At 41.3% G+C, this 18,256-nt stretch overlaps 1 protein-coding gene across 2 annotated transcripts in view; it reads right to left on the reverse strand.

Moving 5' to 3' along the window:
• Positions 1 to 18,256, reverse strand: part of LOC148540565 (protein tyrosine phosphatase domain-containing protein 1-like) — a 78,184-nt gene that overhangs the window by 36,693 nt on the left and 23,235 nt on the right. For both annotated transcript variants that reach the window (XM_088444381.1, XM_088444371.1), the window contains exon 8: positions 16,390 to 16,488. In XM_088444381.1, coding sequence (XP_088300507.1) covers positions 16,390 to 16,488 — 99 coding nt within the window. The remainder of the gene's footprint in view (positions 1 to 16,389; positions 16,489 to 18,256) is intronic.

The following is an 18,256-nucleotide window of genomic DNA, read 5'->3' on the forward strand; positions in this document are numbered from 1 at the left end:
CAACTGTAATGTAAGTTTTCCTCAGGGGCTCTGACATTACAGTTGAAATAGACGTCGGGCTGTTGCAGCGCTGCTGCTTATCACTATGTGAATAAAGGGACATTTCTACCTAGTAAACATGAGTGCTGGTTTTTACACTTTGCTGCTTCAGGAAGTGTTAGTGGTTTATGTTTTGTTTAGGACCGTGCACCCCCTTGCCTACTATGAATGAGTGCTACCTTCTCTGATCAATATATACAGTATATATATATATATATATATATATATGAGAAATGTCAGGCGGCACTCACAGGGCTTCACTTATGATTATGTTTAAAGGAGAGTACGAATGATAACCCTAAGGCCAGCAGTGAGCATTCAGCATCGGATAACTCATACAGTACTTTGACAGATTAAAAATAGTATTCACATTCTCCTCCTCCGGCCTCTCTTTCTTGTACTCCCCTCTACTTGGGTGGTGCCTCCTTGGTCTACACAGATGACAGGCAATGCCTCTGTGTGACCCTGGCCTAAAAAAACACCCCATTTGTTGCCTTGACTAATGGGATGTGAGTGCAGCCTGACTCTGGAAAAGAAATATATATATATATATATTTATATTAGTCCAAAGAACCGACACTCAATCCTTATGTAAGTATTGTCTTGGTGCCTTCCCTCCTGGTTTAAGTAAATATCCAAATACAGGTATATAAGGAGAAATATCAGGCGGTACTCACAGGGCTTCACTACAGGTAGTAAAAAGAAATAAGGAGACACTACTCCTAATGCAGATTAACGTTTCATTTGTATTTTCAACTTTCGTCAGAATCAAGTGCTATAGTACAAAAGAGCTTACCTTTATAGTGTAAACCCATCACCATGCCGCGCTGGACGCCTCCTCCCCGGTCAGGGCAATGAATACTGATGTCACCATATGGTGACGTGCGCTCCCTAGCGCCTCCTGTTCCCGGGGGTAGCCTAACAATGGTTACAACACCCATTAGTGAAATAATACAAAAGCAACAACAGTAACAAGTCCGCAATCTCTGTGGAGTGGATACATGTATCAAAAAGTCACTTTACTCCTATATTTTACTAAGTCACAAATCTAGCTAAAAAGTAATAACACTTGACTGGCCAAAAATGCAAGACTTGACTAATTCTCACTCGTCTCACTATAATTTCAAGGCCCTCAAACTAGAAACAAAAAACAAAAGACAATTGGACTATTATAGTATTTAACCACTGCAGTTATGTATAAAAATAATTTAACTAAGGTGGTATTGGAGTTTTGTCTGAAAAAGAAAACAGTCTGAATGCAGGTAATTGGAGAAAACAATTCAAACTCAATTGTTAATTCAGTCCATTAGGAGCCATGGTATTAAGTCGATGGATCCACCTAGCTTCCATCCTCAAGAGTGATTTGTCACGATCTCCTCCTCTTAATAGATTTGGTGCCTTATCTATGATTTTATACCGTAGGGTCGACAAGTTGTGTTTCAACTCTTTAAAGTGCCTTGCTACCGCCTGCTCCTGATCACGGCCACCCAATGCCAGGTGTATTGATGACCTATGCAGGGCCATGCGCTCTCTAAATTGTCTAGTGGTCTTCCCAATATAGAGAAGACCACACAGGCAACGAATATAATAGATGACATGAGTGCTCTGGCATGTGAGCACCTGTCTAATCAGGATAGGTTTGCCCATATGGGGATGTGAAAAAGAGCCACCGCTTTCCACATAGCTGCATGTTATGCAGCCCATACACTTGTAAAACCCTGGTTTACGTACCAAGAAATTTGTGGTAGTTGGCGACTTTTTTGCCGGAACGTCATTATAGACCAGGTAATCCGGTAGATTTTTATTACAAGAGTAACTCGGTAACAGGCTGTGATTCCTGAACATCCTCAGATCTGGATCCAATGTAATCAGAGGCCATAATTCCCTCACTGTCCGTGTGGAAAAAGCACTGGTGGAGTTGTATCTTTGTACAAAAGGTATTTTATTGCTTATTTCTTTATCTGACTTGTGAGTCAAGGTTTGATTTCTTGGAATCTTGAGGACCTTATTTTTAGCTCTTATTAATTCACCATAATCATAGCCCCTGGTTCGAAATTGAGCAATCATGATGTCCATCTTCTTAATGGTATCTTCTATGCTGTCTGAAATTCTATGCATTCGTAGAAGTTGTGAGTATTTCAACCCACGAGTGGTAGCAGGTGGATGCTGGCTGGCTGCATGAAGAATTGTATTTCTATCTGTGGACTTCTTAAATAGACTAGTATGAAGCACTCCTTCTTTTAATGTCACTGTGACGTCTAGATAATTGACATTGATTTCACTAATATCTGATGTAAATTTTATAGTGTCATCTAGCAAATTGATATCAGAATTTGTTTCCTCCAGTTCTTCCCTCGTTCCACTCCAAATTAAGTATAGATCATCTATGTATCTAATGAAGTAGATGATTATGGCCGCAATGAAAGGATCCATAAAGAACAACCTAGTCTTCAACTTGTCCATGAAAGAACTAACGCCAGTAGAGTTGTGGGTCCTTAATAAGGGACTCTCATTTGTGCCCTCAAGCAATAGAGATGATTTTCAGTGGAAACTTGATGTTTATGGTTTAAATAGAAAAATGCAGCTTAAAGATTTTTTTTTTTACAACAAACAAGGGCCAGAGAGAAATGCTACAGAAAGAACATTACCAAATGCCCCCACTTCCACCTTTGATCCAGCTACAAACAACATGTCCTAAAATGCTTTTCCAGAATGTTAGAAACTACAGTTTCCAAGTACCCCAAGTTTGACAAAACGTTCCACCCCAATATGTCAAAAGAAGAAATAGTGGCGGTAAGAAATTTAAGCAAGAACGACAGTATAGTAATCCTCCCCGCTGATAAGGGGGGCGGGATTGTTGTACAAAATTTTACACAATACAAGGCAGAGATATACCGCCAGTAAAGGTGATGAAAAAGTGTACAGGCGATTGGAAGTTGATCCGACAGTATCCTTCAGTAAAGAGTTGGAAAATATACTCATAGAAGCAGAGAATGACAACATAATCTCGAATTATGAACATCGGGCATTGCTCCAGGATTTTCCAACTTCCCCTCTATTGTACACAATCCCTAAAATACACAAACATCCTCCTGAACCTCCTGGCCGTCCGATTGTGTCAGCTCGTAGTTCCATCTATTATAAAGTCTCTCAATATTTGGACGCTTTCTTCCAACCAGTCATTCAGGTACAAAAGACCTACCTAAAGGATACAACCATCTTTATACATAACCTACAACAATTCGCCTCACTACCTGCGGGGTGCATATTATGCACTCTCGACATTGTGAGTTTTTATACCAATATACCTCACGAGAAGGGATTACAAGTAGCAAGGAGATTGCTTTCTACCAGTAAAGAGTATGTGGGTGCTGATTTGTCTTTTTTTATTCATCTATTGAGGTTGACGTTAACCATGTATGTGCAGGTACAAGGCTGTGCCATGGGATCTTGCGTGGAACCATCCTTTGCCAATGCTTATATGTTTGAGGTGGAGAGGGACATTTTCTTTACGGATCCTTCCATTGCAGCCAAAATCATCTACTTCATTAGATACATAGATGACGTATTCTTAATTTGGAGTGGAACGAGGGAAGAACTGGAAGAAACAATTTCTGATATCAATTTGCTAGATGACACTATAAAATTTACATCACATATTAGTGAAATCAATGTCAATTATCTAGACGTCACAGTGACATTAAAGGAAGGAGTGCTTCATACTAGTCTATTTAAGAAGTCCACAGATAGAAATACAATTCTTCATGCAGCGAGCCAGCATCCACCTGCTACCACTCATGGGTTGCCATACTCATAACTTCTACGTACATAGAATTTCAGACAAAATAGAAGATACTATTAAGGAGATGGACATCATGATTGCTCAATTTCGAACCAGGGGTTATGATTATGATGAATTGATAAGAGCTAAAAAATAAGGTCCTCAAGATTCCAAGAAATCAAACCTTGACTCCGAAGTCAGATAAAAAATAAGCAATAAAATAACTGTGGTACAAAGATATAACTCCACTAGTGCTTTTGCCACATGGACAGCGAGGGAATTATGGCCTCTGATTACATCGGATCCAGATCTGAGGATGTTCAGGAATCACAGCCTGTTACCGAGTTACTCTCATAATAAAAATCTACGGGATTACCTGGGCTGGGATGCACCAAACGGAAAATGCGGTAAAACCCCTATTTACCGCATTTTCCGTATGCATTAATCTCCTGGCTGCCGGGCTCCGATGCGGAGGGTAACGCCAGCTATTGCAGGCGTTACCCTAAAGAAGCCTATAGGCTTCTACCGCATCGCGCTGCTATGAGGGATCCAATCGGATCCCTCCCAGCATGCCCCGCGGCCATCGCGTCACTATGCAGATGGACTCCCGGGTCATAAACCTGGAAGTCCACTGTGCAGGAGAGATCACAAAGGACAGCTCTTATCGGAAGAGCTATCCTTAGCTGTACAGATCGCATATGTTAGTGCATATGCGATCTGTACAATTGCGATGTCCGGCGGTAAGTATTACTGCATCCCGCCCCTGGTCCATAAAGACATTACGGCAAAAAAGTTGCCAACTACAATAAATTTCTTGGTATGTAAACCAGGGTGTTACAAGTGCACGGGCTGCACAACATGCAGCTATATGGAAAGCGGTGGCTCTTTTTCACATCCCCATATGGGCAAACCTATCCCGATTAGACAGGTGCTCATGTGCCAGAGCACTCATGTCATCATGTCATCTATTATATTCGTTGCCCGTGTGGTCTTCTCTATATTGGGAAGACCACTAGACAATTTAGACAGCGCATGGCCCTGCACAGGTCATCAATATGCCTGGCATTGGGTGGCCATGATCAGGAGCAGCCGGTAGCAAGGCACTTTAAGGAGTTGAAACACATCTTGTCCACCCTACGGTATAAAATCAAAGATCAGGCACAAATCTATTAAGAGGACGAGATTGTGACAAATCACTCTTGAGGATGGAAGCTAGGTGGATCCATCGACTTAATACCATGGCTCCTAATGGACTGAATTAACAATTGAGTTTGAATTGTTTTCTCTAATTACCTGCATTCAGACTGTTTTCTTTTTCAGACAAAACTCCAATACCACCTTAGTTAAATTATATTAATACATAACAGCAGTGGTTAAATACTATAATAGTCCAATTGTCTTTCATGTTTTGTTTCTAGTTTGAGGGCTTTGAAATTATAGTGAGACGAGTGAGAATTAGTCAAGTCTTGCATTTTTGGCCAGTCAAGTATTATTACTTTTTAACTAGATTTGTGACTTAGTAAAATATAGGAGTAAAATGACTTTTTGATACATGTATCCACTCCACAGAGATTGCGGACTTGTTACTGTTGTTGCTTTTGTATTATTTCACTAATGGGTGTTGTAACCGTTGCTAGGCTACCCCCCGGGAACAGGAGGCGCTAGGGAGCGCACGTCACCATATGGTGACGTCAGTATTCATTGCCCTGACCGGGGAGGAGGCGTCCAGCGCGGCATGGTGATGGGATTACACTATAAAGGTAAGCTCTTTTGTACTATAGCACTTGATTCTGACGAAAGTTGGAAATACAATTGAAATGTTAATCTGCATTAGGAGTAGTGTCTCCTTATTTCTTTTTACTACCTGAAGTGAAGCCCTGTGAGTGCCGCCTGACATTTCTCCTTATATACCTGTATTTGGATATTTACTTAAACCAGGAGGGAAGGCACCAAGACAATACTTACATAAGGATTGAGTGTCGGTTCTTTGGACTAATATAAATATAAATATATATATATATATATATATTTATTTTCCAGAGTCAGGCTGCACTCACATCCCATTAGTCAAGGCAACAAATGGGGTGTTTTTTTAGGCCAGGTTCACACAGAGGCATTGCCTGTCATCTGTGTAGACCAAGGAGGCACCACCCAAGTAGAGGGGAGTACAAGAAAGAGAGGCCGGAGGAGGAGAATGTGAATACTATTTTTAATCTGTCAAAGTACTGTATGAGTTATCCGATGCTGAATGCTCACTGCTGGCCTTAGGGTTATCATTCGTACTCTCCTTTAAACATAATCAATTTAATTTAGCTCTACATCTCTATAAATTCAGGTGAAAACTAAGATTGAGGGAATATTTTATGGATGGTTCTATAAGTTACAGCGGTGAGGGGATACCATCATCTGTATTCACAAAACCTGGCTTATTTGATCCTATGAGTAACAATGCCAGCATACGGTTATTTTTGCAGATGACCAAGTATGACTTTAACACTGAGACATCAAATAGGCAATATAGCAACCTAACTGCTGATCAGAGACAAGCACTGAAATCCTTGCGTGACAATGATAAAATTGTCATTCGCCCTGCAGACGAGGACGGGGCGATTGTCATTCAGGATGCCATTAACTATTATAAAGGGGTTAGACATCAGCTAGCTGATACTTCCACATATTTTTTGAGTGAAACAAACCCTATACCTGGTATAAAGAGGATGGTAGATAGTACCATTGACATGGCTGTCAGCTGTGACCGAACAGGTGGATAAGTTCTTCAAGGTGGATTTTCCAGTATGTACTCTTATATATACTCTTCCCAAAGTGAATAAAACCTTGGTGGATCCCCCTGGCAGACCTATCATCTCTGCCAGGGGTTCCCTACTACAGCCTTTGGCTTTATTTGTGGATAGTTTCCTCCAGGATTTGATTCAGTATATCCCCAGCTACTTAAAAGATACCAGTGATTTTCTTGATAAAATAAAAGGGCTAGGTGATATTACTGATGATATTTTTCTGGCATCCCACGATGTCTCATCACTATATATGATTATCCCACACATTACAGGCATTGAGGCTGTTAGAAAGTTGTTAGTAAAATCTGGATTGCGAACCCCACCAGTTGAGTTTATACTTGAATTATTGTAATTAATTTTGGTAAATAATCACTTCACTTATGGAGGGGACTATTATGTCCAAGTAGCGGGTACCACTATGGAGTCCAATGTGGCCCCGGCATATGCGGTAATTTTCATGCATGATTATGAAATTACAAACATGCTTCCAAAATATGGCACTTGTATCATGTACTATAAGAGATTTATAGATGATATCTTTTTGTTGTGGAGAGGCACTGGAGATATTAGGTCTATGGTTGATGAACTCAATCTACTTGAGTCCCCTGTTTGATTCACTGTAAAGATAGATCAATCAACTATTAATTTTCTGGACTTGACAGTCTTTAAGGATGGGTCTTTACTTGACATGACACTATTCCAGAAGGAAAAAGACAGGAACACATTCCTGCATGTGACTAGCAATCATCCCACTCACCTCAAAAATAGTCTCCCTATTGCCTAGTTTATGCGGGTCTTGAGGAATAATAGTAATCCTGTTACAGCGGAGACACAAATATGTGAGATGAAGAACCATATTTTTGAGAGGGGATATACACGCAGTGTCATCGAGGGTTGTCTCACCAGGGCACACAAACAAGTGACAAAGAAAACATCAAGGAACAAAAACCGTATGATCTACGTGACACAATATGATGAGAAGGCTGCTGTTATATCAAAGTCGATCAAAAAGCATTGGTCCTTGATTCAGACAGATCCAGTTTAAATAAAAAAACATGATGGCATTCAAGAGGGGTAAAAATCTTAAACAGCTTCTCATGCACTCTACCCACCATTCCCCAGTAGCTAAAAGTACATGGCTGAATGAACAAAAACCTGGTTACATGAGATGCACAGGTTGTGTCACCTGCAGGTCATTGATTCCTGGTAATAATTTTCCACATCCATACAGTGGGAAGTCCATACATATTCGTTATAAACTTCATTGTTGCATGGACCATGTCGTATATATGTTGGTGTGCCAATGTGGCTTATCATATGTTGGGATGATAACCTGTACGTTTCATGAATGCATGGCCAATCACCGTAGATCTATACACCAAGCACCAAACACTGTTGACAGGTGTCGCCGACAAGTGGGTGGCCAAACATTTTTTTGGAGATGGGACATCAGGTGTCGATGCTTAAGTGCAGGATTATCGATTGGGTACCTGTGCCTGCCCATGGAGGTGAACGTACGCTTTTCTGAAAAAATCGGAGTCTAGGTGGATTTTTTCTTTTGGGACTGTCTTTAAAAATGGCTTAAACTAATATAATTCTTTGAATGTTTTTTTGGCGTTAATATTTTTTTTTTTTAGTTTGTCAACACACTTCCTATATTATAATTTATTAGTTTATTTTGTTATTTTTTTAGATTTGTTGCTTTTTGTGTTTATTTATATGCAGAAATTCCATCTGTGTGCATACACATATATTTATATATGTTTAGATCATACACATGTGTTGGAGTTTTCCTTCACGCATGAACAACTCTGTAGTTACATTATGTATATGGTGCGATTTAGTAGTGGTTTGTAATTGATGTATGTAAAAAAAAAAAAAAGTTTTTTTTTGGCAGGTCACTTCAATATATGTAAGTATCTACACTCCTGGTCTGTATTATCCACACGTGCATATATTATGAGATCAATAGTTATGTTAATGTTTGCTGTGTTTTTAGTGTTGATATTTGGCTTCTCAGGGTCTAGGTTGCTAGGGACGCATTGGTATGGATTCCCTGTCACTTCCGCTAGTTGGAACGTTGTGTGCTATCTCCAGCGGTAGTACAGTGTGCTCACAGTGCACAAACTATTGTGCTGTGCGGGCCGGGGCATGTGGCCGCCTAGAACCGCATATAGCGACAGTGGCTGATGCATTATCTGTACTGATTACCGATTTGCCTGTGTTATTAGGTGAGTCTTTTGTTTATGTAAACACTAGTACATATGGGCTGGTTATTTCTAGCCGCCCCTGTGATGATGTCACACACATTATAACGCTGCCCAGCATCTTTTGGCTGCACAGTGGTATATACATGACGACTAGGGGGGTGGGTTCATTATGTTGCTGGGATTGTTGTGGTGTAAACTGCTTCATTCATTTACTATGCAGTTCGTCCTGATGACAGACTTGGTGAGGCCGAAAACGTTTGACAGTATTTTGTCAGAGAGAGAGAAAAACTTCTGTCCAGCTATTATTTTTGTAGTTCGATAACACAACCATCATAATGTTTGTCTTTAGTTCTTTGTTTGTTTAGAAGAAATATTTTTGAAAAAGAGGCACCATTGTGGACATCCTGTTGATACATAATATCCCCTCATGATTTAGGCCAAGATCTCACGGAAGAGACTAAATGTAATGGAGTGCGAGCTGGTACCACTGCTAGAATACAAGCTGGTTTTATCTTTAACATGCTTCCGGCTTTAAAATACGGAAATGCTCGCATGTATTAGCCCAGGATATGGTAGCTGATGACTATAGGGCCTGATGCAGAGTTGTATGCTAATGTTGGCCCTGCTGCATTTGTGTACAAAGCTGCTATGAAAAAAAATGCAAATGTTGTAGGTGCCAGGAGATGTATTGAGACACAGAGCCGTAACTAGACTTTTTGGTGCCCTGTACCAGAGGGAGCATTGTTGACCCCCCCAATTTTTGAAATAGGGACATAAGATAGTGCACTGAAAAGGGGTCATGGCCTCATGTGGAAGGGTACGGTTAAGAAGTATAGAGCAGAATTGTCCTTGATAGTGGCGCACTAGATAAATTATGTAAACTTAAAATATAACTTTAATTCATTAATGTAAAAAGTTTATTGACGACAGCGAAATATTTAAAAGGAATACATTGTGCCTAGACACAAAACTACACACATAATTCAGGCATGACAAAAAAATTTAAAGTGAAAAATAAAGTGTATCAAAATCAAAGTCTCTTTGTGTGTTTAAAATTATTTAGTAATAAATGTGCCTAATTCGTATATCCCTGTGTATTATGCCTGATGATATACAGTATGTTCTCAGAATAAAGAAAAATAATGTGCAACTTCTTGGTTGGTATTATACACATTGGAAGTGCTTGAAAAATATTCAATCAGGACAAATGCAACATGGAAATTTACAATGTTGCAAAAATAATTCCTGGTAACATAATCACAGGAAATTGATACAATGACTGTCTAGGTCTGTTGCAAGTAGAGAGATTAGACCTAGTTTTTAATTATACTCATGTGTTGGTCTGTACCCTTAAAATAAAGGGGAATCAAGATCTTATGTAGTGAAGGAATAATAAGTATTAAGCTTATATACACAGTGCTTATGTAATAACACGATTCTATCTAATTTCTATCTCACTTTAATGATATGCTGCACGCGTTAATATTGTCGTGCAATAAAGTGGGATACTAGATTGATCGTTATCCTATAGATATTATGTCAGCACTCCAAATTATATGGTTTAAATAGTATGATTACAACATTGTGTGTTTCAATGCTGTTATATACTACTCACATATTCGGATTACAAGGATCAGGTTCCCCTAAGGTTATGATTGTAACGTTGTATTTATAGTTGTATATAGCGGTCAAATTGCTATCTAGCTTAGCACGTGGAACTCATCATAAATTCCCTCTGTGCAATATTGTCCCCGTTTCTTATCCCGGGAAGCTAGCCACACATATCATAACAAGTTCCAACTGCATACAGACTTGAGCTGTGTTGCAGTCAGATCGCTGTCAGGCTTAGCACGTATCAATTTCCTGTGGTTGTGTTACCAGGAATTATTTTTGCAACATTGTAAATTTAACATGTAGCATTTGTCCTGATTGAATATTTCTCAAGCACTTCCAATGTGTATAATACCAACCAAGAAGTTGAACATTATTTTTCTTTATTCTGAGAACATATATCATCAGGCATAATACACAGGGATATACGAAGTTAGGCACATTTATTGCTAATTAATTAATAAACACACCAAGAGACTTTGATTTTAATACACTTTGGGCCTGATTCAGAGCCACTCATAAGCGGCAGCTCGTTCGCTCCGAGCGATGTTTGCCCAACTGCGCATGCGTACGGATCGTTATACGCATGCGCGAACCAGTCAGTGCGGCCGAAAATCGTGTGCTCGCAAAATAGCGAATGCCTGCTATTTTGAGTGACAGAATGAGGCGTATGTGGGTGGTAACAGGGGAAGGTGCTTGAAAACGGGGAGTGGAGATCCAATCGCAGGCGTGCTTAAAGGTCAAAACGGGCGTTTTATGGGTGTGCATAATTAAAACATCAGCGTCATTGACAACGTCACTGGGTTTTTTTTAAGCCAGAACTGCTCGCAAAATTGTGGTAGCAAAAACCAACCACAAGAATAGCGAGCAGTTCATATGCTGGTCGATGTACTCGATTAATCTAATAAATAGCGGACATGACGTAGGATGCGAGCGGCCAGGGGGCGTAGTTTCCCAAAAAATGACCGCAAGTTTTGTTCGCTCGTTCAGACCTAGAGGCGTGAACAGACCGCAAACAGCGAACGGTTCATTTGAATAGCCACCCCTATTTTCAGGACGAGCGAGCGCTAATTGCGTCCTGCTCTGAATGAGGGCCTTTATTTTTCACTTTTCATTTTTTTGTCATGTCTGAATTATGTATGTATTTTTGTGTCTAGGAACAATGTATTCCTTTTAAATATTTCGCTGTTGTCAATAAACTTTTTACATTAATGAATAAAAGTTATATTTTAAGTTTATATAATTTATCAAGTGTGCCACGATCAAGGACACTTCTTCTCTATCCTTCTTACCTGTATACTTATTAATTGTCAGTAGGCAGCACCCCCAGTAAAAATTTGTGAGATGTAATAATATGTGGTTCTTTAAGTGACATAGTACTGATGCAGCAACCATTCTTTTTGCTTAATAAATGCCTCATGGGGAAGGGCCAGGGCAGACATAGGGGAGTCCAGGAGATGCTGGGGATAAAATAAGAGGAAGCTACAAGTGAGAATGATAGCAGGAAAATTGGCAGGCCCAAACAGCACCCCCTGCCCTGCGGTGCCCTGTGCCATGGCACTGGTCGCACTACCCTAGTTATGGCCCTGTTGAGACACCCACCTGCAGCTTTGCAAATCCAAGCACCTGTGTAAAATGTTGCAGCATCAGCATACATAGATGCAGCATCAGTCACTGATCATTCTATTGTCACAGTCCTGAGTAAGCCATGAAAACTGAGATGCCGGAGCCATATTTATTGCAGTCTCAGAATGTGACACCCCCCCAAAATGGTCATGTCACACCTGCGTGCTTTTCCCCCACTCCTCATTACCTCCCCAAATGCTCCCTAACTGCGAGAAAATAGTCGCTGCAAACAATAACGATAAATGTACCTTGATGCATGCGCAGATTGTAAATTATCGCTCAACTGCAAAAACAACGGCATAGTGTACCATTCTGAATCGGGCCTGTAGTCAGGAGATGAGATTAACGAGCTTCCTAGTTTTTAAATTTCTTACATTTTTAAAATTTTGCAGAAACAGTTTTTAAAGCTAACACAAAGCATCAGACATAAAAGAAATATAATAGTACAATGACAAAGCATCAGACATAATAGAAAATATAATAGCACAATGTTTTTTCAGTAGTATTGAAGTGAAGAGATAAGAAAATAAGAATATATAAACTAAAACTCAACAGATACAAGACATTTTTGGGGCTGATGCAGAGTAGGCCACAAAAGGAGTGGAATTTAAGATTGAAAAAAGTTGCCTGGAAAATTATCCACCTAGATGCATATAATGTATAACTCAAGATGCCTTCTGGTTGGCAAAAGTAACTTATGCTATACAGTATCTGGTTTACACAAGCCACAGATAATTATGTAAATTTGTGACCATATTGTGAACCATTTATTTTTTGAGGAACAGGATCAAACTCTAAAAAGTGAATGTATGCCCAAACAAAGATCAGCAATCAGTGGCAGCAGAGTTAGCATATAACCAATCACAATAGGTTCACTAGTGCAGATGGCCATCATCAGAGCCGGCCCTAACCAATTTGGTGCCCTAGGCAAAATTTTGACTGGTGCCGCCTAGGAGATAATCCCACCACCAATCTAAGTGTTTATACGCGGATTCCAAAAAACCCACATTGGTGTGTGTGTGTATATATATATATATATACGAAAGGTGTCATAAAAAGCATCTGAACTGTTGATATAAGATACTGCTTGTAAGAGTATTTATTTGAAATTCGAGGAGTGCCGCCCATATCGTGCATGTATTATTTGGAATATACAGTTCCAAGGAGGGAGCCCAGCTAAATCAATACAAATTTAGTGGAGTGCCAGTCAAATGATGTTGTTTTATATGGGACGTGCAGTCAGGGTAGGCAGCGCCTCCCCTGTCATACACCTGAGATTTGATATAAAAATGATTAGAATAATCAAAAGAAGTGAGGGTAGAGCCACAACAAGGGCAGTAAGCTGCACAAACAGATAGCTAATAGAGGCATGCCTCTGAGTATGGGGGACGTGCCGTCAGTACTGATGGACACTTTGGATGTGTCATGTGACCAGAAAGTGCACTGCAGTGTTTAAAGATCTGAGCTCAGGCAGGACAGTAGCAAGAGAAGACACAGTGATGCAGGTAAGAGAATCAATGATCAATGGACACTGAAGTTTAGTGTAGTGAGGGGAGAGCTACAGTAAGTAGGGGGTGAGAGGCTCCAAGCGCTCAGACCCATCTCCATGTGTGCCACCCCAGCCATTGACCTCACCGCATTTCACTGATCTATATGCATGTTTGGGGGATTCATTGGATCTAAATACCTGTGGTACCTGACATATACATACATACATACATACATACACATATATATATATATATATATTATATATATATATTCACACACATATATATTACACAGACACATCTAGAGACCAAAGCTGACCCCTTTACACAGACACAGAAGCGCAGCACTCCATGGACTTCAATGAAATAACCAGAGCACAAGGCTTAATTTTACCAACATTAAGCCTTGTGCTGTGGTCATTTCCTTGAAGTCCACAGAGTGCTGCCATTCTACTGCATATTATATATATATATAGATTTGAAAAAAAGGGAGCACTCACCAGGCTTTAAAAGAAGTATTCACGTTTTTTAATCTTAGTCTTTCCTTGGCTCCTCGACGTTTAATTTCTCAAGCGTTTTATGGATTTTGGGTAGCGTGTAAATGTATGGACACAGTGCATAATCCACTTTCAAATATTCAAAAAGGCGTTCATCAAGCCAACCGTGTGATAAGGCCTGTTCAAGAATCAAATCAATTTCCCTTTTAAAGTTTGGAATAGGGTTACACTCACACTTGATATACATGGATAAATCAGACAATTGTCTTTTAATTTCTTTATCATAATCACAAAGATTTTGGATAACAATTGCCCCGCCCTTATCGGCGGGGCGAATGACAATATTCTGATTGTTCCTGAGAGTAGAAAGTGCAAATCTATGCTCCCTGGTCAAGTTATCATAATGTTTCACGGGAGGAGCCGATCTGATATCCAATTCTGTCATACGTTGAAAAGTACGTATGCTAGAATTGGTAGATTTTGGATCAAAAAGCCCTGGTCTCCGCAGTAATCGTTCAGTAACTGCCGGCTCTTTATTTTGATCACCAAAAAATTCACATAATCGGTCATGCCGATGTCAGTCACATGGGAGGTGATCAGGTGTGCGCCCTGTGCAATCTCCTCATTAGCTAAGGGGTATAAGAGGCTGTTGTGTCAAGGTAAGTTCTATTTCTGGATCCTATCTGGTGGTTGTTGTGTTTGTCTTTATAATTGGGCTGTGTCTCTTGAAGAAGGTCATGTACTGTGACCGAAACGTCGAGGAGCCATGTTATGACTAAGATTAAAAAACGTGAATACTTCTTTTAAAGCCTGGTGAGTGCTCCCTTTTTTTCAAATTTTTCTAATGAGTGGTGTCTGTGGATCCCACTTTTTTGGTTGACACCCCAGCATTTGATATTTTCTGTTTGATGTGAGTGCCACCTTTTTTCTAAAGTTTATATATATATATATAATTTATTTTTATTTATTTTTTTCCCACACATGACACAGCTCCTCTGAGTCAGATGCATCACCCCTCTCTTTTGATGCAGCTAATGTTTCTGCTGTAGACGTCTGGTCCGATGGCTGAGTGCTAGGCAGCAGCAGGGGGGCCTGAGGGGGTGGCCGCAGCTGAGCACGCGCAGCATGCCCTCCCGTGGCCATCTTGTATCCTCCTGTAGCCAGAATGAGCTTCTCTCACTTGGCTCACGGTCAGTCACAGGGCCGAATTAAGCCTTCGGGGGCCTGGGGCACTTAAGACAGGGGGCCCTCTCCCTCTTGTCATCAACACCTCTGGCTGTGCCCGCTGTGTGTACACCTCCTCCCCCTAAACCTCCATTAGGCAGCAGTGCAGGTCCTACCAGCACTGCTGCAGGGGCACATATATATATATATATATATATATAGTATATATTTATATAGTATATTTTGTCTCTTTCCACTCCCAACAACTCATCACTCCCCCCCTCACCATTATATAATATTTAATGGCCCACCCCTTATATAATATATATGATCTCACCCCAATCCCCCTCACCCCCAGCATTATATTTTTAATGAACCCCCTCATCCCCAGTCGTTTATATATATTTCCTCCCCACCGGTTTTTCACACTGAACTCTGCTGACAATGTGGGCTGCATTCTGCTCCCAGGCACCCAGCTGTCCTAGAGCACGAGAGTCCAGCATCTTTCTCTACATTATCTTCAGTAGCGCAGGCGCCGCTCCAATTCGTCACCGCCAGAGGAGGGAACACTGACAGGTCATGTACAAGGATAGCCACCGCACTCCAGGTTCCACTGCCGGCAGCAGCGCAGGGCAGCAGATGCTGGAGAAATCAATCACTCGCCTCCTGTGCCCCACCTTAATCTAGCCCTTGTCAGCCAGTGAGTCCCCCCAGTGTGCTGTGCTGTGCTGCACACTGAACGCCGATCACTGCAGCGCCGAGAGGGGTGGGGGCGGCAGCATCGCGGAGGGGTGGAGGAAGCATCAGAGCCCTGGAATGCCCCTAGGCATTCCAGTCGCCCTAGGCATTTGCTTAGAATGCCTATGCCTACGGCCGGCTCTGGCCATCATCATCATTCCATATTTGCTCCAGTCACATATACTACATGTGTTCATTTGAAAAAGCAAACATGCCCTTACTGTAGTATGCCTATGCTAGAATTACTCTATTCAGCCCCTCCAGGTGCAAGAAGGCAAAAAATGGCAGACTCACACGCATCTGCATGGGCAAATTTGTGTGTGAACACTATTCTGGGCACGAGCAATGTGAATTTACACAAGATACGCTACGCCAACTGGCGTAGTATTCACTCTGCATCAGCCCCATTTATTAGAATGGCTCCAGACTTTGACCAACCGACAGTTGTTGCAGCCAATCCCAGATCAGAGTGCTGAGAATTCTGGGATTGCTCTCTGTGGACAAAGCTGCCCAGGCTCCCTCTTCATTCACAAGGTTCTGTACAGTTATAAAAGAATATAGGGAATAATTAAACACAATACTCCTATGGCATCACATTATAGAGCAGTGGTTCTCAAACTCAGGGCCCGATTCAGACTTGCTTGCTAGATGCGTTCGCACGCAGCAGCCAGCTGCCAAAGTATGCAAATCCGGCATGTGATCACGGTGTATGTAGACGCCCACCAGCCTGTCATAAGATGCCAACTTTCACATCTCCAGGAAGTATATTAAACAATCAGTAACATCGGACCCATACGCAGCACTTGTCGCTGACCATACACTACCGCAAGCACAGCGAGTGCTTCTGTGTGTTATTCAGCCATGTCACGTGTTTTATGAAGCTGCGTCTTAATTATGCACGCCTCTGAAACGGCGTTAAGACGCACAGACACGCCTGCATTTGCACCACCACACCCCCGTTTCCATCGACCAACCCCTGTTACCACCCACAAACGGCTCGTCTTGTCACTAATTCTAGTGAGGTGTCTATGTACAGGGTGTGAACACTTCTTGATTGCATGGACTAGTTTGTAAATGCTCACTGTGTCTTGCGCACATTGTAAACATCGGCAGGCTACGTGCGAACGCAGCCTAGCGAGCGGGTCTGAATCGGGTCCTCAGTCCTCAGGACCCCACACAGTTCACATTTTCCAGGTCACCCAGCAGGTGCACAGGTGTAGTCATTACTCACTGACACATTTTAAAAGATCCACAGGTGGAGCAAATTATTTCACTTGTGATCCTGTGAGGAAACCTGGAAAACATGCACAGTTTGGGGTCCTGATGACTGAGAGCCTAATTCATTATGGATTGCTATTGCAACGCCCACTTTACCTTACACAGATCCGTAATACTTTGCAAGTCTGCAAAACCATCGTTAACATTGAGTAACATCGGAGCCTGACGCACACTTGCACAAGGTCTGACCTTATTCAGAAGTTGCTAACCTCATTGCACTCGGTGAAAGCCCAAGCTGTGTATACTGTAGCATCGCAATGGATAATTTATGCATGCCCCTGGAACGGCGTTCAAATGCACTGGCACCCCTGCGTTTCACCGGCCACCCGCCCCCCCATCAACACCCCCAAATGGTCACTTCCTGTCAATCAATCTGTGATGCGTCTGTGTAGTCACTGATCGCAGTCCGATCACAGTGAAGTCTTCGTGTACTTGCACTGCGATGCATACGCATGTGCAGAACGCAACAATCGGCCAATTGTGTGCATAATAGCCATTGCGATCGGTAATGAACCAGGCCCTGAGTTTGAGAACCTGTGCTATAGAGGATGCATATGAAAATGTTTCAGATATCCCGATATATCAGTGATAGGCAACCCACACTAGGCAGCCCACTTACATTCCAAAGTGCCACACATTGCTTAATTGCAGTAGTAAGTTACATTTAATACATTTAATAAATGAAAACATAGATATCGGTAATAACATATTAGCAAACCTTTTACATAATTACAAGATACAGCAAACAAATATGACAATAAAGCAGGAAGGAGATAGGGGCTGTTACATGTGACAGCTCGTAGGACCACGCGAGACCCCATTGCCTGTTGCCCATCACTGCTCTATATGTTGATATGTGGACTGTGGGGCTACTGTACTGATATAATTTTGAAAATTATAGCATCTGTTTTTGCCTAGTTAACTTGTATGATAGGTAAACACATTTTAAAGTTCCATAATAAATCTTCATAGAAAACTCTCACAATTTTAGCTTCTTAAAATCGAAAAGCTAAAATTGTCAAAGGCT

Source organism: Taudactylus pleione, unplaced genomic scaffold (assembly GCF_031769625.1).
Source record: "Taudactylus pleione unplaced genomic scaffold, aTauple2 ptg000019l, whole genome shotgun sequence".
Classification (NCBI taxonomy): domain Eukaryota; kingdom Metazoa; phylum Chordata; class Amphibia; order Anura; family Myobatrachidae; genus Taudactylus; species Taudactylus pleione.